The sequence below is a fragment of the Podarcis pityusensis genome (assembly GCF_964106645.2).
Source record: "Podarcis pityusensis genome assembly, chromosome: 6".
Taxonomy (NCBI): Eukaryota; Metazoa; Chordata; class Lepidosauria; order Squamata; family Lacertidae; genus Podarcis; species Podarcis pityusensis.
Genome location: NC_138030.1, coordinates 76,822,282 through 76,845,882, shown reverse-complemented (window position 1 = coordinate 76,845,882; position 23,601 = coordinate 76,822,282). Strand labels below are relative to the sequence as shown.

General features: G+C 42.7%; 2 protein-coding genes across 14 annotated transcripts in view; both read right to left on the bottom strand.

Moving 5' to 3' along the window:
- SLC35A3 (solute carrier family 35 member A3) overlaps nt 1-6,776 on the bottom strand; it is a 28,565-nt gene extending 21,789 nt beyond the window's left edge. The window contains exon 1 of one of the 2 annotated variants that reach the window (XM_081010953.1): nt 6,672-6,776. Coding sequence is in view for 1 of the 2 variants with exons in the window: in XM_081010952.1 (XP_080867078.1) it covers nt 941-973 (33 nt within the window). In the remaining variant the exon portion in view is untranslated. Of the gene's footprint in view, nt 1-940; nt 1,360-6,671 lie in introns of those variants that run through there. The other variant, XM_081010952.1, reaches the window with a different exon arrangement.
- A 3,464-nt stretch (nt 6,777-10,240) lies between these two features.
- LOC308478657 (uncharacterized protein) overlaps nt 10,241-23,601 on the bottom strand; it is a 49,597-nt gene continuing 36,236 nt past the window's right edge. For all 12 annotated transcript variants that reach the window (XM_081008579.1, XM_081008583.1, XM_081008585.1 and 9 more), the window contains 11 exons: nt 21,429-21,467; nt 21,256-21,294; nt 21,120-21,149; nt 20,412-20,450; nt 20,249-20,287; nt 18,619-18,648; nt 17,268-17,381; nt 16,638-16,700; nt 15,254-15,292; nt 14,517-14,546; nt 10,241-12,946 (listed from right to left, as the gene is read on the bottom strand). In XM_081008579.1, coding sequence (XP_080864705.1) covers nt 12,860-12,946; nt 14,517-14,546; nt 15,254-15,292; nt 16,638-16,700; nt 17,268-17,381; nt 18,619-18,648; nt 20,249-20,287; nt 20,412-20,450; nt 21,120-21,149; nt 21,256-21,294; nt 21,429-21,467 — 549 coding nt within the window. In that variant the 3' untranslated portion in view covers nt 10,241-12,859. The remainder of the gene's footprint in view (nt 12,947-14,516; nt 14,547-15,253; nt 15,293-16,637; nt 16,701-17,267; nt 17,382-18,618; nt 18,649-20,248; nt 20,288-20,411; nt 20,451-21,119; nt 21,150-21,255; nt 21,295-21,428; nt 21,468-23,601) is intronic.

Here is a 23,601-nt window from a genome sequence, read left to right as displayed (position 1 = left end):
CATCTGAACAACTAAACAAAATACAAGCCAGAAAGAAATACTGATTTAAATTTTCATGAACTACCTTGACATACGAGCTGCTAACTATGCCTAATAAACAAGTCCAATAGAAGACAGGTGGCTGTTTTTCCTGAACGACAAGTTTCTCAACTTTTATGTCAAACCAGCTTCGGCTGGTGGCTCAGCTACGCCCTTATCTGGATAGGGATAGCCCAACTACTGTTGTCTATGCTCTGATAACCTCAAGGTTAGATTACTGCAATGCGTTATATGTAGGGCTGCCTCTGAAGACGGTTCGGAAACTTCAGCTGGTGTAGAATTCAGCGGCCAGGTTGCTCATCGGAGCAAGACAGTTTGAGCATAGTACACCGATCCTGGTTCGACTGCACTGGCTACCAATTACCGTATTTTTCGCACCATAGGACGCACCGGACAATAGGACGCACTTTGTTTTAGAGGGGGGAGAACAAGAAAAAAAAAATTTCCCCTCTCTGCCCAGCGCCCCTTCAGTGAAGCAGCAGGAGGCGCTGGGCAGAGAGGGGGAGAACTTTCCCCCTCTTGTTTTCCCGCTCTAAAACAAGGTGCCATTTAAGGTGCGTTCAGGCGGCTACCTTGGAAGCCTGGAGAGCGAGAGGGGTCGGTGTGCACTGACCCCTCTCGCTCTCCAGGCTTCAGGTTCCTTTCGACCTGCTCTTTGGGGCTGGCGGGGGGAAGCCCACCACCAGCCCCAAAGAGCAGGTCAGGGAGCAGCGGAAAGGCGCAGCGGAGAGGCTCCTGCCATAGCCGCGCGTCACCTCTCCAGCCGGGAGAGGGTCGCGGGGCTATGGCATCTTTAACATATTCAGCACTGTTATGTATTTTCTTAAGAGCATTCTTAATAAAAACATATACGGTAGAAAATGGTTAAAAAAACCAAAACAAACCATAGAGATATACTAACTTCAAGTATAATCTTCTCTCCGTTTTCTGCCATTTCAAAAACTGAAATGTTAGGCACATAGAATTATTCAGTCAACCTTGCTGGAGAAGAACGACCCATCAGGTATCAGTTGATAAGTTCCATGCCACATTTTCTTCCCAAGCTGTCTTAGAAGAAAGCACTAGATTTCCAAGTTTTGTGTAGCATCAGCTTGCTATATGCCAATTTTGCTTGCTGTTGTTCTTCTTCAGCAAACACCAAGCTTTGTAGCATATGCAAAATGATTTCATTTTCTTGTAGGGAAAACGTTTTTCTAAGTCAAGAGGTGACTCCAAAAGACCGATTTCTCATGTGGACACTTAAGTACCTTGCACACAGAAAAGCACTTTTGATGCTATGCTGTACCTAACACCGCCTTTAAGACAAGTGACGTGTCAGAAATTGTGTAACTAGCAATATTCTACGCATTCCACTGAAACAATAAACCACTCACTGTTAAGCACGCTGCAAAGCGCAGCCTGTTTAGAGATATTTATTTAAATATCGCGTTTCCTCTAGATAAGAAAGCTCAGACTAAAGATCTTCAAAACAGAGACTGAATTCCACAAAGCACTTTATATATGCTAAATATTTACGAACATAGAAACTTTCAACCTAAGGCTTAACCCTGCTATGTGTTTGTGGAAATGGACAACTATAAAATGTTTCTAAGACACAGGTTGATAACCTTATTTGCTCCTTTAGAACAGTGCATGGTACATGAAAGACCAAAATGAATGGAGTTTTGCTGAGCAGCAGAGGATGTGGTGCATTTTTATTATATTCAGCAGTATAATTTTGGGGGTAAATATTAAATATCTATAACCTTGTCAAAAACAATGTAAGAAATACTTTACCAATGGTTTTTTGAGGGGGCAGATATGATGGCAAAAAGCAATGGGCTCAGGTTTTAACACAAGGGTTTTACACTGGAAATCTTCCTATTTGTAGAAACTACTGGGCAACAGAACAAATTAGCCAAGGGAGACTTTTAGAAAACTAAGGCTGAAAGCCTGCAGCCTTGAACACACTTATGGCTAGTCCTACTGAACTCAACAGAACCTATTCCTGAGCAGACTTGCATAGGATTGCACTATGAACATTTAAGCCTTATGGAATAGAGGCATTAGGAATTAAAATAGGAACTGTGGTTATTCAGAATAGAAGATAAAACCTTGAACATAAAGGTACTGAATTGATTTTAGAATGCTGTATTGTTTTAATATTATTAGCCGCTCTGAGCTGATGAGGATGGGATATAAATAAAATTATTATTATTATTATTATTACTACTACTACTACTACTGCTGTGAGTGTGGTGCATGTGTTTGCCCACCTTACAATAATAGGCTAAATCTGAGCTGGCTGCAGCATGACTGGATCTTTGGCATAGTTTCAGCCCCTGGGCCCCTCCTATATCAGTTGAACACTCACCAGCCCCCAATGGAGTTACCTAGTGGTGAGCTGTATCATCAGTGTTCCCCTAACCCAGTGGTTTCCAACCAGGGTGCTGTGGCACCCTGGGGTGCCTTGAATGATGGTCAGGGGTGCCGTGGGCAACCATGGCCTCTGTCCCTTTTTTCTTCCCTCCCTCCTCTGATGCCCTCTTGCATCTCTGCCTCCCAAAGGCTTACAGGGCTGTTTGTTGCTGCAGCCCTGGCTACAAGCTCCCCAGATGAATGGTGCCTCTGGGGCAGGCCAGGGGGTGCTTTCCAGGCCCCTGTGGGGCAGTGTGAGGAGGCGCCTCTCTTTGGGGCGGGAGGGGGGCAGCTCAGAGACCAGGGGCGGCAGCAGTGGCTGCCCAGAGGACTCCCAGTGAGAGGGGAGAAGAGAGGAGGCTGAGGGAACACTCTACAAGGGAGGGTATTTGAAAAGGGGTGAGGGGGCTTTTGGCTCTGCAGGCAAGGGGTGACGTAACTGAGCTCCTGAGCCCCACAGGGGTGCTGCAGAAGGAATGTAGTTGGTCAAGGGAGCTGTGGATCCAAAAAGGTTGAAAAACTTTGCCCCAACCTCGGGGCAGCTTGGAGCCACCATTTAAATTCCTCACAATGCTTCAGGGTATGAATAAAGGCTAGTTAGCACATGCACCACCCACACTGGCCTACACCAGGGGTCAGCAAACTTTTTCAGCAGGGGGCCGGTCCACTGTCCCTCAGACCTTGTGGGGGGCCGGACCATATTTTTTTTAAAAAATATGAACGAATTCCTAAGTCCCACAAATAACCCAGATATGCTTTTTAATAAAAGCACACTTTCTACTCATGTAAAAACATCAGACAGGCCCTGCAAATAACCCAGAGGTGCATTTTAAATAAAAGGGCACAGTCTACTCATGTAAAAGCAGGCTGATTCCTGGACAGTCTGCGGGCGGGATTTAGAAGGTGATTGGGCCGGATCTGGCCCCCGGGCCTTAGTTTGCCTACCCATGGTCTACACCCATCAATGTAAACTTAGTTCCGTTTGTTCAAACCTCTCTCTAGTTCAGTATTTCCAACGCCAGACCTCACTCGCAAGTACTTTGCAGAGAATTACAACTTTCCCCTTCACATTGTCAAAAGTTGTTGAAGCAGGCCATAAAAGCAAATCGGGGGGGGGGGGGGCAGGGTATCCATTTCTTTGAGAACAGAACCCTTCACTTATTTAATTATTTCAAAAGCTTCTCCTGAACCAGAATGCTTTTTTTTTTTTTAATTATGACTGATGTCCCAGTCTCATAGTGTGAAGGTAGAAGAAATCTAGTCAAGTTTATTATTCTGTTATGTTTGGCTTGTTTATCTGCCCTGCTGCCTGTCTGTTTCGATTGTGTAATTTTTTTAAAAAAGTTGTATAATCACTTAAAAACACGCAAACACAATTGTTAAGTGCCTTGAGCAATTTTTCAAGCAGAAAAGCAGGATTTGTGAAGGAATAAATACCCTCAGTTTTCCTGTTCTACTTGCTATCGCCTAACCTCACCCACCTTTGTTCCATACTACCTAAATTAAATTGCAAGAGGATGGGAGTTGTGGTCCAAAACATCACATCAACGCACTCTTCCAGCAGTAGTAATACTCACGACTATCTAAAAAGCACCACACCAGCCATGTAAATAAAGATTTATTCACTGCTCAAAGCAGAAAAGGGTATCCCGCCCATTTCAAGGTGACGCAAATCTCACACAGCTTAAGCTGTGGTGCAACCTCATCCATAGTTATTTCAACAAAGCACTTGGCTAAGGCAGATATGTTTTTCAAAGACTGATGATAGCAGCAGTGGTACTAACATTTGTAGGCAATTATTAGCTTGACTTTCAACTCAGAGGTGGGCAGAGTTCAGGCTTGTTGAATCTATTTTGCCTCTTCCTAGAATCAAAATACTACCAACCAGAGTCAGGTGCAAGAGACATAAAACGGTTGTTTGCATGCATAGGACTACTAGAAAAGAGATTACTTTCTTTTGCACTAGTCCTAGTTACTTCAACTTTTCTTCATTTCACCAGTTTAATTGAGATGGAAAAGTCATTTTGCTGTTGCTATTGTTAAACAATTGGGAATTGGAAACCCATGCAGATCTACTGCAACTCACACAATTTGCCACTAGATCCCAATATGCCCTCTGTCTACCTCACCCTTTTTTTAACCGTACCACTGCCTTCCTTTTGTAAGCCACCGAGTTATTTCTTATCTCCCAATTGACATCCTCTTTCGCCCTCCTGTTATTTTTTCTAGTTCTTGCTCAACAATCAAAAATCAAATTCTACTTCTTAATCCTTCAGTTCCCCTTCAATAGTAATTCTACAAAGACACAGATATTTTAGGATACTTTCCAAGATCACTGTCTCCCCCCGCCACCAAATTTCAATTACCAGGATGGATATGAGAAACCAGTTTCACCATGCTTTTAATACTTCTGGAAATAGTACAACCTAACTGTGTGGGAAAACCTTTCAAAGAGGCAATGTAGAGAGTCAGGCTGTAACCTGTAAAACATGTGATACATCTTCAGCCTCCTCTATTCCTCCCTGCCAAATAGAAATTCCCTAACACAATACACAAAGGTGTGATTAGATGGCTGCTATTCAGATATCAAATAAGGAAGAGCGCAAAACCAGAATCCTGATGCACAGGAAATTCTGGGCCTCATAGGTTTACATTACTCCACAGATTAACTGTTACTGTGCACACACAGAGAAGCAAGAGTTTGATATTGACTTAGGAGTTCCTGTGTCCAACTCTCTGTGGCAAGAGTAAATGGAATCGTTTCCCTCTCTTTATTCATAAATAGTACATACAATGTTTTCATTGTGTAAATGTCACTCCGTATTTTCTCTTTCTATAATATAGTGATAGGTGCCAGCTGGTAAAGTACACATAGTAACTTTAGGCTGCAATCCTATACGCCTATACATATTTTCTTGAGAGTAAAGCTCAATGAGACCACACTGCACTTCTCCTAAGATTTGGACAAATGTGCCATTAATCCTTAGGTACAGTGTAAACTGAATTAATACAAGTGTAGTAATTCTGGGAGTTCCAGCTGTTTGTGTCTTTTTTCATATGCAAGGAATGGCAGTCCTTTTTCGTTGCATCTTTCCCAGTGTTAAGCTTCAAACTTTCCCTCAAAACCCAGTTCCTTACCTACCTACACCCCTGGGCTACATGCTCCTGGCTTGCAACAAACTAGCATTAATTTGTTAAATAAAACCATAGAGGAGTTGCTGTTGTTTCTAATTAACTGCCATGTACCATCTCCCTGTGTTTCTCGCTTGCCAAAGTACAAGTTACTGGAATCCAGGCCATCTGAGTGTCCAAAGAAGTCGATGCACAATAGTAATAAATTTGTTTCTCAACAGTCCTTCAAGTTGAGCCCACCAACAAGCAGGCAACCTATTTGGCAGGAGTAGCATAAGGCACAAAGGAATGGCAGGGTGTCTCTTAACTTCATGTATCCCTGATCCAAATGACTCCTTAAATTTTTGTAAGCCTCAAGCTTAACTAGCCAATTCTAAGCTCAGTGGTCGCTTTCCTTGGCGCCAGACATTTCTAAAACAAGAATCACAGAACTGCAGAGTCGGAGGGGATCTCGGGTGTCATCTAGTCCAACCCCCCTTGCAACACAGGAATGCAGCCCACAGCGGTCCCTGGGTGGCCTCAAACCCGCAACAGCCAGACACGTTGACCCACCGCACCAATCGCACAACTGCAGAGTTGGAAGGGACCTCGGGGGTCATCTAGTCCAACCCCCCGCGGCGCGGGAATCTTGGACTTGAACCCTTCACCCTGAGATCAAGGGCCTCTTCACCCTGAGATCAAGGGCCTCATGCATCACCGACTGAGAGCTGCCTCCCAGCTAAAAAGCCCATCTTTTATCCTGAAAAAAAAATCAAAGCTCCTCGAGGGACTCCTGAGGGCAATGCGCAAGGCGAAGGAGAGAACACGAAACTTTCCTTTCCTCGCCGCGATCGCCAAGCGTCAGAACGGGCTGGCTGCTTCTGGCTGCGGCTGGGCGGGACGGCACTCTGCACATGCTCGGAGGGACCACCCCCTTTCGGTGGGGGAGCCCAATCCCTCGGGGATGGGGTGGGGTGTGCTTGAAAGCCAAGCCGCCCCCCACCCGAAGAGCCCCGCCTCCTCCAGGTTCGCATCCCCTCCGGCTCCCGATTCCTCCCGCTGCCTCCCTCGGCGAGGAGCTGCCCTTCCTTCCCGCCCGGGTCTCCTTCGCTTCCCATCCTCACCTGCCGCGCGGGGAGCCTGGCGCGCTTCCCTTCCGGGTGCTGCTTTCTCCCCCCCACCAGCCGCCGCCGCCGCCGCCATCCACTCCCGGTCCCGCCCCGACAACGCTCCGGCTGCAGCCGCGGCTCCGCCCGCTCGGTTCCCAGCGCCCCGGACGGCCCTTCCTTTCTCCGAGGCCGCTTGCCGAAACCCCGCGCTCCTCCAGGGTGAACTTCCCTCGGGGAACCCCGGAGTCCGGGCGGGAGAAGCTTTCCGCAGGGCCGGGGAAAGGAGGCTGAGGGGCTGGAAGCGAGCGGAGGGCAGCAGGCACCCCTCGCCCTGCCCCACCTCTTCCACCCCTTTTTACAAGTGCCATGCACAGTCCTGGGACAGATTTATGGTGCCATAAGCCTACCTTCTTTCACACAGTTTATTATTGTTATTATTTTCTCCTTCATGTTAAACATTATCTCTCTTTTTCTTCTACAGGAGAATGGGTAGCTTTCAAGAACAGTGTTATAGGAATTCTCAGGTCGCGTATATATAAATCATATGTTCATAAATTTACAAGGCAAGCACATACATAAGTATATAAACTATACTGTATCTGAAGAAGTGTGCTTGCACACGAAAGCTCATACCAAGAACTAACTTAGTTGGTCTTTAAGGTGCTACTGGAAGGAATTTTTTTATATAAACTATGTGTCTGAAATAGTACAGGAGAGCAATCCTTAAACCATTTTGACTCTCCCAAATTGACCTGAAATGTTTCTGCAAGGAGGAAGGAAATGGGAAAACCTCCCCATGGTCTCTTTGCTCACAAATCCTGTCTTAAGGGCGTATCTGTGTATGAATAGGGTTAGCCTGTGACCTGGATTCAGAAACAAAAGAATGGCCAGGATGCCTAGGTAAAAGCAATCAGTGACCATTATCAGGTATCCTGGCAGACAGGTTTTCTGCTGTAGACCTCCCCTTCAGTGATGTATGCATGATGTTTTGCGGGGTGGTCTTGAGCTACATGGGAGGCAATTTTCAAATGTCTATATAAGAGCTTAAACACCATTGTTCTAGGTTCCTCTCCGCCCTCCCTGCGTGGGGTGAGCGGGGGACCCTGCTGCAACAGTTTAATAAAGATCATGCCTCCTAGCTTCTCAATATTCTCTGGTTGGCCTCTGTTATTTTCTCCTACCAATAGAGAACCTACTTAAGGAATCTGTATGGGCTCTTAGATACCCCATAAGGGAAAGGGAGCAGTATTTTTCTTATAACAAACTATAAAGGACGTTGTTTAAATTTTGAGCTCACAATATTTGTGAGACACGGCAGGTAGCCAGGAACTTCCGTGACCCCCTTCCAAATAACATTTGCCCTCCCACCACCTAAGATAGACCTGCATATCTGTGACCATTCAAGCAAAATGAACCCCTCCCACCATGAATGGCAGCCCACCAAGGGCTTCATAAATTTGCTTTTGATACCTTGCCTGAAAATTCAAAAGCAAAGGGTGAACTGTCAAGCTGAACTGCAAACAGCTGAAAACATGTTAATAAAAACTCTGCGAGTGTCCATTATGATCCCATTGTGTCTTTGGAAACTACCATGTGTCACAGGGGTTGGTAACTACGAATGACATTTTCAGTAGCCATTGTGCAAGTTCCTAACATAGTTGATATTATTTCTGGTAAAACAAGTCAAAGTATGTAAGCAGGTCAGTCCTGGGCATTACAATGGTGCCAAACTGGCTTTTCCTGTTCATTGCTTGCAATTCCAGATTCATAAGGCCTATGGGTATGTTTCTCTTCTTTTAAAGGCCTATTGTGCTCTCTTTGAATGCTATTAAGTTTCTGTTCCTGAAACACGAACCCTGAGTTCTTCCTTAACTCATATTGTCTGAAGAATATTTGGGATTGGCAGGTGTAGCAAGTGAAAAGTGAAGACAATGATGAAGCCACAGCCACAAATAGAGAATTGTCTGTCCATGCCGGTTCCATTATGTCTCTTTTCTGACTAGATGCACAGAATGGTAATATATTTTGTGTGACTTTACAGAATGTTATGTACAGTGGTACCTCAGGTTAAGTACTTAATTCGTTCCGGAGGTCTGTACTTAACCTGAAACTGTTCTTAACCTGAAGCACCACTTTAGCTAATGGGGCCTCCTGCTGCCACCGCGCCGCCAGAGAACGATTTCTGTTCTCATCCTGAAGCAAAGTTCTTAACCTGAAGCACTATTTCTGGGTTAGCGGAGTCTGTAACCTGAAGTGTATGTAACCTGAGGTACCACTGTACCAGTATATCTCTGGTACTGGATATAAATATGAATTTATACATGGCACTAAGGTCCTCTTCTCACGGTAGACTTTTAGTTATGTGGTCCCCAGTGTGGAATGTACAATGCCTTCTTTAAAACTGTTTACAGTGGTACCTCAGGTTACACACGCTTCAGGTTACATACGCTTCAGGTTACAGACTCCACTAACCCAGAAATAGTGCTTCAGGTTAAGAACTTTGCTTCAGGATGAGAACAGAAATTGTGCTCCGGCGGTGCGGCGGCAGCGGGAGGCCCCATTAGCTAAAGTGGTGCTTCAGGTTAAGAACAGTTTCAGGTTAAGTACGGACCTCCAGAACGAATTAAGTACTTAACCTGAGGTACCACTGTATCTGCAAAGCAGTCTGTGTGGCTGGCTTTGTCCTGAGATGCTATGAATGCAGGTTCTTCTTCTTTGGCATTCACTCATAGCTGAGTGAGATTGTCTTCCACAAACACGGTCGTAACAGTGAGTCCGTAAGTGATTGTGGAGGCCAATTCTGAAAGGCGCTAATAAATGCTTTCAGCAATGGAAGCTATATTGTGGCCAATCATCTGTAAATTCCTAAATTTAATGTTCATTTGCATAGAACTAGCCTGGCCACAAAATTCCCTAGTGGAATTTTAAACATTGGATTTATTGATGAGCACTTAAAATTCTATTCTTATCTTAGAAAAAGTTAAAGATGGGCTTATCTGCACAATTATTCAAAGCTTTTCCCCCAGCTGCATTTCAGCCATTCTACTGAAACATTTATTTATTTATTCGGTGGTGTATACAAAACAACGTCAGTCTGTTGTAGAATAGTGCATTTAGGCAAAGGGATATCTTTGATTCATGTTCATCATTCCTTCCTACTCTTATCCCATCTTGCAAGAGACACACATACTAGCTCATCATATGGGTTGTGTAAGTGATTACATCTACTGACATTAGAAAGAATATATAGAAGGTGGGTGGAGGAGGTTGAATTATGTATGTCAACATCCTGAAATACATAATTAATTATATTTCAGAAGCATATAACATGAGGGCAGTATTTGCTCCATCTATGTTGCTTTGGTGTCTATTTCCAGCTTTCTGAAAGCACCAGATTCCCTTAGTTTCCCTAAAGCACTACATTTCCTTAAATAAACCTTTAGGCATTCCCGTTTCAACGTAAAGCCAGAATATCTAGCTTATGTTCCTAAGCACAAACTTTATGAAACCCACGTAAATTGGCTTCTTCAGTTTCTCAAATACAGTTACTGAAAATAGAACAACAAATTGCAAAGACACGGCAGTTCGTATGAAACCAATAATAAATTTATTAGAACAATTTAATACCTATTCAAATGAACAGTATATTACATCCTAAAGACCTTTCGAAGTTGTATCTATCAATTGGTTTTGAACAGAATCCTAAAAGCCTTATTTGAGAAAAATATGTGTTTTTGCCACAAGCTATGTAAAACAATGATGCAAGCTTTAAAGGATTAGGCACATGTGAACACTAAAGGGGGGGGGGCAGCCATGGTTACTTATACTCAGAGTAGATCCATTGAAATCACAATGGACTTAAGTGACTTGAGTCCATGAATTCCAAAGGGTCTACTTTGAATATGACTGGCTTAAGAGTGAGACTGAAAAACCCCTTCCTGACAGTTAATTATTTGACTACCAAAGGTCCATAGAATTTTCATGGAGTTTAGGCTCAACCTGAATCCTCTCTCTTGTATTTTATAGCTTCTAAAGTGTCATGGAGGTTCCTGCTTTAGGGATGTTACAATAAGGACTTCAATAGCCATGTAGTATTGTTTAGAATGTCCTGAATTCTGATTTTGAGCTATGAACAACACCCAATAAAATAAACACCTATTGTTTATTTTATTTTTTATTTCCTGCCCTTCACTCTAAGATCTCAAGAGCATTAAAACACAACATGAAAAACAATTTAAAACAACTTAACAACCATAAAAATAAGTGGGGTCCTAGGAACATACACTTTGAGAAACTCTTTGTACTTTTATAATCTGAGGTACTTGAAGTGGGATTAAAAAACCCAGTAGAGTTAGGGTTTGATCCCCCTTCAAGCACTGCTGAATTCTGACTCCAGATGTGCTTAATAAACACACTAATTTAATTGTAACTAGTCTGTCTTAACTGAATTATGGATAATGTTGTGTCGTCCTAATTCTATGCAAACAAAAGGCCCATTTTAAAATGCCTATGCCGTTTTTAAGTTTAAGGACATGTTATAGTAAAGATGACAGGAATTTAAGTGGTCTTAAATTTCTGAAACCTTTCAAAAAGTTATATGCAAACGCAAAGCATGCTGTTGCAGAAAAAAACACACCCCATTGTATTAGTGGGTCAGAGGCAATGTAATAAACATTTTTAATTTAGATCATCACTAGTGTACCTGGTACATACTGTATGTGATGCTATCACATTTCTCTCTAAGAGTCTGTTCATTGGGAGGGGGATCCACAAGTAGGGGTGGGTGTTGTATTTTTTAAATAAAAAGAACATAACCCAAACATGTGTAATTTTAGAACAAGCCTTCTCAAAATGTATGTCCTCATCCCTGCTTGAGGTATCTGAAAGGCAACTCATTTGAGTTACAGACTGGATGGGACTGACTTAAAACAAAACAAAAATTATAACTGTGTTATTGGGTAGCTGGCAACTGGTAATTTAGGGAGGAGCTAGAGTTGGATCTACTGGAGCTGGCTGGAGATAAGGGAGTCTGAGCAGTCTCCCACCCTCTTGTAAGTAAGATGATGCCACACAAGTAAGGACTGGAGCTCTAGTGAAGAGAGGGCACCACCAAAAAGCTGGGACAGGATGCAATTGCTAGCTTTGAGCAGGACAGAATCAATCAGTTTTTGCTCCATATTATTGTGGCCATTTTGCTTGGCCTTTGGAAGGCAAGTTAGGCAAGAGGTGATTTACAGAAATATTGTGGAATTTTAATTTGTGCATCCAGCACAAGCTCACCCCATCAGTAAAAGCCTTGATGTCATAGCTTTTTGTATGAATATAGGAATGCTCAAGCTTGTGAGTGGTTCCTGGTTATTTAAATCCATGCATCTATTTGAAATTGAATATAGCTTATCTTTATTCTCTTATAAGCATCATAAAGGTCTAACATAATTGTGCTTATGAAGAAGAGGGAATGTTGAGATATTCACCGCAAGAATAGTTTCTCTTTCATAATCTCTAGGCTGATTACTATAAATTCACTGAGGATAATCATCCTTGCTATCTTACTGTGGGTCACTTTCTGAAAATTACGGTGTATTGCTGAAGGCTTGGTTCACTACCATTCTATACATCCATTTAGGGGTCTTGGCATGTGGGAGTTATCACTCTTCTAGGACCACAAGCCAACATTTTAAAACATGTTTAATTCTCTTGATAACAATAGGCCTAGCCTATTGTAGGCAACTCTGTATCGGGAAATTTTTAATGTCTAGTGTTTTACAATTTTTTATGTGCTGTAAGCTGCCCAGGGTGGCTGGGGAAACCCAGCCAAATGGGTGGGCTATAAATAATAAAATTATTATTATTCCTATTATTACTAAATGGATTGTCACCTATAACTCCCAAATTCTTTGGAACGAATAGAATCCTGCTTAGAGCAAATGCAGAGGAAGCATTCATTACATCTCAAGAAGCAAATAAAACATCATATTTCTTGCAATTAATATCCCTACTTCATACGACGCATATGAAGCTCTGCTATGGAAATAAAGAGACAAGAAGAGTCAGTGTCATGACCTATTGCATTGTTAACCCAGGGGTGGGGATGGGGAGGAATGAATGTTTTATCAGTCCATAAATTCGACTCAATCGTTTCGTATAGAAAGTAGTATTCTGTTGAAGAAGGCAATCTTCCTCAATGGTATGGCTTCAGAAGTTTAGATCATCCACTGAATAAGAGATAGTAGAGGTGAGAGAACACTGAAAAGTAACAGGCTGAAGATGGGTTGTTTCCCGGAAGCGTCCTGCAAAAGAACACACATATATAATCACTCTAGAATCAGTTTCTAGTATTGTGAGATGGTGAAAAAAATTCATAGGAAAGTGCTTTAATTGCTTGGTCATTTAGGGAGTAGTCATTTTCTGCACCTTTTTCTAGCTCTGCAATATCCTAGCACACAGTATTCCTAATGCACACACACAAGAGACTTCTATAATGGCATTATGGCACTCATCACTTTTTATTTTCAATCCCTTCCGCTAGTAATTTGCATCATAAAATATGCATGTTTCATGGCTGGCACACAATGAATTGATGTTTAAAGTGAACTACCTTTGCTGGGGAGTCACAGATCCTTTCAGTGCCTATTGGCCACAATGTGAATCCCTAAGGGCCCTTTCTTCCACTGAATTTTGGTGGGCATTTATTTTGTTGCCCATTCCCCAATTTGGAGAGCTCCATTTGGAAGGTTTCACAATCTGCTTGGATTCCCACCATCGCAAATAATTTGGTGGCATCCACAAACCCGACCACCTGACTGCACATCATTTATGAATAAGGCCTTGTCTGCTCATGAGGCGGTAGAATGAACTGTATCACTTCAGACTGCCAGTGGAAGCATCACAATCGTTAAGTGTATCCTATGTTGAAAAGCAATAGCCCAAACATGTACTTGAAAGTGGAAATTTCAAATAGAGAAGAGGCCAGGATAAAACCTTTCTCCCTCACATGCTAGGTTTATGTTTTGTTTGCAGTGAACTTGTGGGAAACTTCCAAAAAACGGCACGCATTACCTTCAGAATGCAGTGGTACAGTCCACTCTGCCACTGCGTTATGATGACTGAGATTAAATAGCATCAGTCTCTGGATAGGTCCTGAGGGTACCTCACTGTTTACCTTCCTGATAACCCATCCTTTTATCCTATGACTTAGGATCCTTTGGCTAAAGTCCAACTACAAAATGTTAACAAGACTGTAATTTTTACAAGTTATGATAAGAACCCTTTTCGGACAAAAGATATGTGCAAACTTCCATTTAAATACAAAGCGGGGTGTGTGACTAATTTTAACAGTAAAAGGAGCATGTAGACTTTGAATCCTCTTCCTCCTCTCTTGCCTTTCCTCTTCTTGTCAATTCCTGCAGGAAATTTTCTCCCTATGCAGCTCTGGTACCAGAAGTGAATTGGAAGTGGAGAAAATATCTGGTGTGTGGAAGAAAGGGAGGGTCCACTCCCCTCTCCTGCACCCTCCCTTTGAAAAAACCCATTCCAAATTTCTACTGTACACATACATTGGGTGGATATACAAGAGAGAGAAAAAGGTGTCTGCTCCCTTAGACTCCAGTGAATCACTTCAAAGCATTGTTGTTGAAGAAGAAGAAGAAGAAGAAGAAGAAGCAGCAGCAGCAGCAGCAGCCACCCAGATGTGGCAGTCAACCAAAAGTTGCACATAAAGATCAATGCACATTTCTAGTCTATGCCACCAACTCAATACCATCCAATATTGTTCACAGTATAATTTTGAACATGGCCGTTGTCATTTAACAGAAATAAGGAAGGGGGGGAGTGTAAATGTTCTGAAAACAGTGTACTTACAGAGTGAGGAGCCTGATTGCTTTGAAAACCCTGCAGAAGGGGGGAAATGAGTGCAAATTATTTCAGCAACTCAGCCTCGGCACATTCATAGTAAGTCCTCATATGGCCTCAAGGTGCAGAGGCCTTTCTGTGCGTAGCCTAGGAGCCTCTGGCTCATGATGGGACCTCCAGAGCCCAGAATTTCCCCCTTTCTTATTGAAACACAGTTCCCTCCAGATTTCTAAGATGTGGCACAGATTTTTGCCAAAGAGAAGTTTGGCAGCATTCTTACACAGAAGTAAGGCACTTTCTTCTGTAAGGGCATAGAAAACTGCAACCATGCAGATTGTTCAACAAAATTTACTCTTTAAGAATACACATGATCACAGAATTGCAGCACATTCCTATACTTGTTTATTTGTGAAGAAGTCTGGCTGAATTAAAGGCCAACAACTCCCATGATAGTGTGTTTTAGGCAGCAATTCTAAGCACACTTACTAGGAAGTAATCCCACTGAATTCAGTCAAGCTTACTTTTGTGTAGAGATACATCAGATTAGGCTATTAGTGTTAACTTGTGAAAATATCCCAGCACATGATAATAAACCAGTTTTAGTACTGGGTCGAGTGCTTCATGATTGATTACAGTCCCGGGCTATTTAGAAGCTTCGCTGATACTTTCAAAGTCATGTATATACTTTTAGAAATGCTCTCCAAGCCAAGAAGAAGATTAAAAGCTAATGCAGAAAGGCTGCTTACCTTGTTGGAACCATATGGCCTACTTCCGTATGGTGAACCCTATAAAAATGAGAAACCCATTAAATATAGGAAACATGCACTACTGTCCGGCTGGGGTGGAGGAATCACCTACTCAGTTATGATCCTACTTGTGAACATTGGCCACTGATTCCAACCGAGGGTACAGCACAATCCTAGAAATGTAAACTCAGAAGAAAGCTCCATTGGGTTCAATGGAGTTTACTCCCAGGTAAGCAGATACAGGATTGTCCCTCACTTCTCAGCATCAGAGTGTAAATACTCTTTGGTTTTAAAAGTATTTAGTCACATATTTTGAAAGAGCAGGGGAAAGCCTACTTCATAAGGATATTCAATAAACACACAAGACGTAACCGGCTGTACTTTTGAATAAATAAGGTATATTATTCATTGTATCAAATTGTAAATTTCAATGGAAGTTTCATAAAGTTCAACGAGAAAAGCAGAAAACCCAGTGGATCAGTTCATTCTCTAGTCAGTTCATGCATAAGGTTCATACATGTAAAAGTATCTATTCCACTTGTCTGTTCAACGAGTTCAATAATTCACATGAATGGTTGTTACAGTTCCACAGAATCCTTTCACAGAGTCTAAAGACAAAGATATCTGGAATATTAGCCTTGTTTCGCCATCCTAGGCTTCATCAGTAGAACAGGCTCATACACTACTATGCTATAAGATCCACTATCCTGTAATACTGTTCTACTGACAACCCTTCATGTGGATTATTGGACTCTTTGTACAGCCGGTTACTTCATAAGGATGACATAGGCTTGAAATCCAAATGAATTAAGCGTTTTCAAACTTTCTACCCTGAGAGAACTACTGCCATGCCTACTTGTCTGCTGAGGAATATCAGTGTATCTGCCATAAAACCCTTTTGTTGCCCAGTTTCACACTCGGTTCTCCTGAGGCACTGGCTAGGCCTGTTGAGTTTCATTGTAACTGGGAAAGATTAGGAGTGATGGGCAGCTTTGTTTTCTTTGCTGCCATTGGAAAGAGCAGCAATCATGTTGACATCCTGCCCGCCATTTTGAATCCTCCAAACAACATGCAAGACCTAGCAGAATTCTGTGGCACTGTGAGGGGGACAGGGCAGTGGCAACAAAAAATAGTGAGGGTGTAGGGAGAAAGCTGCCTTATTTTCCTCTGAGGGTGAGAAAAAGAAAAATCTCCAAAACTTCCTCAGAAAAAATGTCTTCGGATAAATTTTGTCTCAGCTCTGAAGAGCATAAAGCTCATTGCCATATCATATTGAGAGGACAAAGCAATTTAGCATGGCTCCATGATGTTTTACTGAGAAGTTAGTTCTACAAAGTTTATTGGTACTTATAAATAACAAATACATTTGTTAAACAGTCCTTACATATCCACCATATTGGCTGCCTAGCCGTCCGCCACCATATTGGCTGCTTCCATAGGGGTAACCCTAGAATCAAAACAGAAATGAGAAAATAAATAAATAAATAAATAAATATTAAAAATGTAAACACCAATATTTTATTTGTTAATGCTGTAGAGAAAATTTCTGTCTTGTCCACCACCATGCTGGCTACTTTGGTTTCCACCATTTTGGTACAATCCCGTAAAGGAAAGCTTTGATTTTATCCGCCACTCATGTAAAAAAAGAAAAGGGGGGAAAAAGCTCCATATATAGGCCAAACTAAATAAGATGTTGGAGTACTGTGACTGGAGCTCCTGTGATGGTTTCTCTTTTTGCACTGGGGGAGAGGGTATAACCCATTGCCTCTGTAGAAGTTTTTCAATGCAACCCCTCTCCCCCAATATTATTCAAAGCTGAAAGAGATACAGGCACAATATGGGTGCCTCTAGGTTTCAATCTCCACGACTACTAGCTGCACAAAATTGGCACACTGAAATTGGTTACCCCACAAAATAGCCCTGAACCAAATCAAGGGCTTCAAGGTTGCTTTTTGAAAAACAAAAATATGTCACAAGCTCCTAAATGTAAATTCTGTTGAAAATTGTTCCTTACTTGTCCGTATCGTCCACCACCATATTGATTGCTGCCACCATATTGGTTTCCTTGCCAACCACCATATTGGCCGCCTTGGCTGCCGCCATACTGGCTACTTCCTGACTGAGAACCCTGTAAAAACAACAACACACAAGCCAGGTTGTTTTTAATGCAATTAATGTGGTTGAAGTTTATTCCTTGTCCACTATAAGGGTGGGGTCAGAAGGACAATTACTTAGAAATAATGCCATTTGTTCATATCTTTTATGGGTAATATAGATATGTTTAAAATATATGCCACATCAGACTAGCCTCAAACATTTAATAACTGACACAGTACACACAAGAGATTAGGTGGGCAATCACAAAAGAATTAGCTGCACGCATGCTGCAGAAAACAGGAGTTTTGGAAAGTACTGTATTTTTTGCACCATAACACTCACTTTTTTCCTCCTAGAAAGTAAGGGGAAATGTGTGCGTGTTATAGAGTGAATGCCTACGGATGGCGGGGGGATCTGCTGCAGTCGTGAGCAGAGGATCCATGGTTCCCCTTCCTTCCCTCCTCCGTGGCTCGTTTTGAAACAGCAAAGTAGGAGAAGAGCCACTGTGTGGGGAGGAGAGAGGGACAGAGAGCCTGCTTGCTTTAAAGGAGCAAAGCACAAGTGTAAGCGGCTCCTGTCCGGTTGGCTCCTTTAAAGCAAGCAGGCTCTCTGTCCCTCTCTCCTCCCCACTCAGCTGGCTAAATAGCAGCAAAGTTTTTCAGCGAGCCGGGGAGGAGGGAGAGAAGCAGAGCCTGCTTGCTTCTCCTCTTATACCCCACTTCTGCATTATTAACAGCATCCTTCTCCACCCACCCCACAGGTGTTCCTTGTCCCTTGAGTGCTTTTCCTTCCCTCCCCACTTAAAACGTGATTACAAAGCATGGATCCACATGGATCCTCAGGATTTTTGCACTGGGTCACCCCAAATTCACCATCAGATCACATAGCATGTCCATGGCTACAGCTTGCACCAAAAAAATCACGCACCCACTGTTGCCTGGGGCCGCAGTGGTGCAAAAACGTGGTTACAAAGCATGGATCCACATGGATCCTCAGGATTTTTGCATTGGGCTACCCCAAACTCACCGTCAGATCACATGTCTGTGGCCACAGCATGAACCACAAAAATCATACATCCACTGTTTCGTTTAGAATATTTTTTTTCTTGTTTTCCTCCTCTAAAAACTATGTGCGTGTTATGGTCAGGTGCGTGTTATAGAGCGAAAAATACGGTAGTTCATTCATAAACAAACACACACAAACAAATGCATCCATCTCATATGGCTTCCAAAACATACAAATGAATACAGCAGGCAATGGGTACTTACAGTCATTCCACCTGGACAATAACACCCAGGCTGAAAAGAAAACACAAAACACTTGTCATATATCTTTAGCAATCTTACTAGACTGCCATTTTTATGGAGGAATTTTGTGTGGATTAAGATTGATCAATGATTCTTCACGAAACGCAACCCTGTATCGGGAAATTTTTAAATGTTTAGTGTTTTACAATTTTTTATGTGTTGTAAGCCGCCCAGAGTGACTGGGGAAACCCAGCAAGATGGGTGGGGTATAAATAATAAAATTATTAATATTATTCTGGACCCTAAAACTTCAGCTCTTAGTTCTTCCAAGATGCATTTTCCTAACATTGCTAAGGTTTCGGTTTTGATTCTTCTTCTTTGTATTTCATCTCTGTTGCGTTGTCTACATTAGATTGCGGGACTGCGCATGGCACCGCGGCCCACTTGGGACCCACCAGCTGGTTTGGCAGGCCTGCCCCCCTGTGCTAGTCCTTGGAGGTTCCCGCCAAACCTCAGTTAGCCAATCAGCCCTGCAGAGAGGCGGGGCCAGCTGTTTAAATAGGAGGCGGAGCCAGCAGCAACCATGTGATCGGCTCCGGAGCTTCACCCACCTACCTAACCTCCCATTGTTTAATGCTTTTTTGCAGGTTAACCATTTTCCTTCCTGTTCAGCGGGCGCTGCTACGATCTTTGGATGGTTGCTGTTGAAGAGCCGGGAAGGAATTTCCTTGCATTGGCAGGTTTTGCCTTCCCCGTAGCAATTCGTCACAACTTTGGCGGTTTTAGGCCTTGGGCGGAATCCTTTAGTCTGTCTTTCCTAAATGGGGGGGGGGGGGACGTGAAGTGGTGACCTTGAGGACTATGAATGCAACCTCCCGGGCAGGACTGGAACTTAGAGGGGAGGGGTGTTATATACTGAGTTGAATAGGATCCAAAATGCAGCAGTCTGATTGGTCCTAGAACAATAGGATTCAGAATGCAGCAGTCTGATTGGTCCTAGAACAATAAGATTCAGAATGTAGCAGTCTGATTGGTCCTAGAACAATAGGATCCAGAATGCAGCAGTCTGATTGGTCCACAGGAGCCACCCAATCCAGCTCCAGGTGGAAGTGAATCCGCAACCTGATTGGCCTAAAGAAGAATCCCGGAATTAGCCAATCACGTGGGGCCCATGTGTAAATAATGTATATAAAGCAGACATTCTGGGGGAACTTCCATTCCTCCTCACCACTATGAGCTGAATGAAGAGCATGAAATCCACTCTCGACTCCCAAGTATATTTCACCTCTTAAAGGGGTTTGTATATGGGAGTCTCTGGCCATACACTGAAAGGTTGCCAGTGAACTCCCCTGCATTGCAGGGATATGGGGTGGGCTGCCAGTATACACAAGCGTCTTGCTGTGCACCCTCCCATATCCCATTCACCCTGAAGAGCCCCAGTTCCCCCAGCTGGGGGGCTGGGAGGGATACACACCCAATGCCTAAACCAAGGTCTTCCTACGTCTGAAAGGTTAAATAAAGTTGTGGCCAATTTTTAATCCCATAACACGTTGTCATGAGTCATTATTCCTTCTGGTGGTCTCTCGGGGCTGGGGGGGCAGTGTCCGCCTGGGCTTGCAATTAACAAGCATGGTAACAAGAAAATGCTTACCTGTCCACCAGGTTGCCTGCCTCCGGCGTATGATGAGCTCTATATTTGCAAAAACAAACCAACAGGCTTTCATGTTCTAAACTTGTCTATCTATCACTACACAAGAGTTTACCAATAGCATCCAGTAATTACAGTATCAATTGTGTGAGGGAAAAATGCTTACCGGACTACCCTGCTGGCTTCCTGAAGGGGATGCTGAACCCTGTAATTATACAGTGAAAACACAGGTCATATATATAGCAATGGCTTTCTGATCTTTATACAGTATGCGGAATATGATAATAAAGCTTTATGATAAAATAAAGTGGCCATTACACAGTCAACACAGACTGGAAAAAGCCTTGATTGCAGAGGGTTAGGCTAATAGGAACTGACTCTTAAGGCATTAAATGTGGAAAAGGTTTGGTAAAGGAATCAGGGGAGAACGATGATGGTCTGTGGTCCAGCGGCCCATGATTAATCGGCTTCAAATCCTGGTTAAGAAACAAAGTTAAATGGAAGCTGATTGGCCTCAACCGTGGTTGACACTGGCTTTGAGATGGAGACACATGATACAGCAACCTTGCTAAAGTTAAGCTGATCTGAGCCTAGTCAGTGTCTCCATAGACCACCTGGGAGCCCTTTATATGTCTGATGCTTTGAATTTCACCATGGGAAAAAGTCAATATATTTATGTAATAAATAAAACAAAGGGGATGAGAGATGCAGATGAGAGCCACAATGTGAGATCATCTGCTTACCCGCAGAGCAGGCAAATGACAAATTGCACATCTGCTCTAAAATATTGCAGCAAATTCATAAATATATCTAAGCAAATTTATAAAATATTAAAGCAAATTTATGAAATATTAACATTTTGAGTAAACATTACCTGTCCAGACTGGCTTCCTCCTGAGGACCCCTAAAAGCAACACACAAGCAATCAATTTCTGTGCTAATATGGCAAGATACTGATTTCTCTTTGTGTGGTTTCTCCCCCCCCCCCTTTCTGCATGTTAATTTCTTACCTGTCCAACAGACTGACTGCCTCCTGAAGAAGTCGAGTTCTGTAAAAGAGTAGGAAGTGTTTGTTTCTGTTCCTTTTAAAAAGCAACAACCAAGCAATCTTTGGGTGGTTTAGATTTCTTTTGGAAATAAGAGAACGTCTATACCTCAATCCAGCTAGGTGCCAAATTCTTACCTTTCCACCAGGCTGACTGCCTCCTGAGGAAGAGTTGTTCTGCAAAAAATTAGGAATTGATTGTTTCTGCTCCTGATGCTTTGCAGTACGGTTCTTTGGAAACAGGTAAATGTCTATATTCTGACCCAGCTGCAAGTGTCTCTAATGGGGGATGAGAGCAGCACCAGAGTTCCTTTCTTATGGCTCATGAGAAAGAGACTAGATCTACTGCCACCTGCAGTCCATCTGAACAGGTGACTGCTCCGATTGCTGATTTTTCTGACAGCAGTACGCATGTGCAGACCTATCTAGTGTGTGATGGGGTATCTTTAAAGATATAAATAAGGTTGCTATATGGCCTGCTTGTCCAGGTTTTGGCCAGATTCTGAGCATGCCATCCAGCGTGGGCCATTTAGGCCACATTTCCAGCTTCCACTGAAAAAATAATAAGTTGCCAGCCTTTGTAGATCCAGAGATATGCGGTAAAACCACAGGAAGATTCTGGCCAATTGTTTAGTGAGACGCCAAGTCTGTGTCTGCTTTCCATTGTCTTAGGAAGGAAGACACAGCTATGATTGCCATACAGAGAAGCAGCGATAGCCACCTTTGTTTCCCTCAACTGATGGCTACAAAGCAATGCAAGAAGCGATTTACAATCTCCTCCTTGTCAACGTATTTGCTCTTTTTTATAATCTAGCTGAAGGGAAGCTGCCCAACTTTTCCGCTTCCTAGATTTTAGTAGGCTTCTAAAAATAAGTCAGCTTAAGGCAAAGTATCTCATACAATCTTATGATTTCCAAGCCTGGTCCTGTATTTCCGATGCTTGAAGAAATCCCGTGGATACCAACCCCATTCTTTCCCCTTCGTCTTAAATCAAGATTCTCCTCCCACAGACACTGAACTCCAATGCAACTTTATATTTTGGCTCCCCTAACCCAAGATTCTACTTTCCTCCATTAACTTTTTAAAAATCGGATTCTTTAATTATGAGTCACTATGTGTATAATATATAATCTTTCTTTCTTTCTTTCTTTCTTTCTTTCTTTCTTTCTTTCTTTCTTAGGGCCCTCATATTTATGGGACCACCTCTCCTGGTATGCCCCGCAGAGGACCTTAAGGTCCATGAATAACCATAGTTTAGAGGTCCCGGGCCCCAAGGAAGTCAAGCTATCCTCCACCAGGGCCAGGGCCTTTTCAGTGATGGCTCCGACCTGGTGGAATGCTCTGTCCCATGAGACTAGGGACCTGCAGGATTTAACCTCCTTCCGTCTGGCCTGTAAGACAGAGCTATTCCACCTGGCTTTCAGTTTGAATTTAGCCTGATCTTTTATTCCCCTCTCTTCCCTCCCCTACCGCTACCGCTACCCTACCGCTAATTCTCCCCTGGCCTCCGCACTGGCCCAAATAGGACTAATTTAGCCAGTTAGCCCTGGTAACTATCTAATGTTTATTGGATGGATTTCCCCCCAAATTGATTTGTGAACTTTAAATTTATTGTTATTCACGCTTTTATACTGTATTTTATGCTGTTTTTTGTTGTATCACAATTAAGTGTTTTAAATTTGTTGTTAGCTGCCCTGAGCCCGGTTTTCTGAACCGGGAAGGGCGGGATATAAATAAAAATTTATTTATTTATTTCTCTTTCATAGGTCCTTCCGTGCCCTTGAAGAAAGCTTTTGCCAAAATGCACTGGACATTTTACACAGAGAGAGAAAGAGAGAGAGTGAGAGAGAGAGACAGAGAATAATTTTGAGATCTCATTTCTTTCTTTCTTTCTTTCTTTCTTTCTTTCTTTCTTTCTTTCTTGTGTCTGATGTTACAGCATTTTTTCCTCTTGATTTGCATAGCCAGCAGATTTGCTTAATATGCAAACCCGGCTGACCAGATTTGGAGAACTGCGGCATAGTATTTTGTTACTATTTCGCAGTTATCATAATGGTTCCTAACAGTTATTAGACTGAGCTACAAACACATTCTGATAAACAGGAGAACACCAGTTTTCAAGACCCTTGTCAAGATTTCTCATATGCATGTCTCAGCTCCACGCGTTAAAATATGATCGCATTTTAGAAGTATATTTAAAGCATGATTATATCGGAGTATTCTTTCTGGGACTAAACAAAAAGCTTTCTATTCAAATTCGAAATACTCATGGACCAAACCTGTACTAGGGAGGAGCCAATGTTCCAATTAT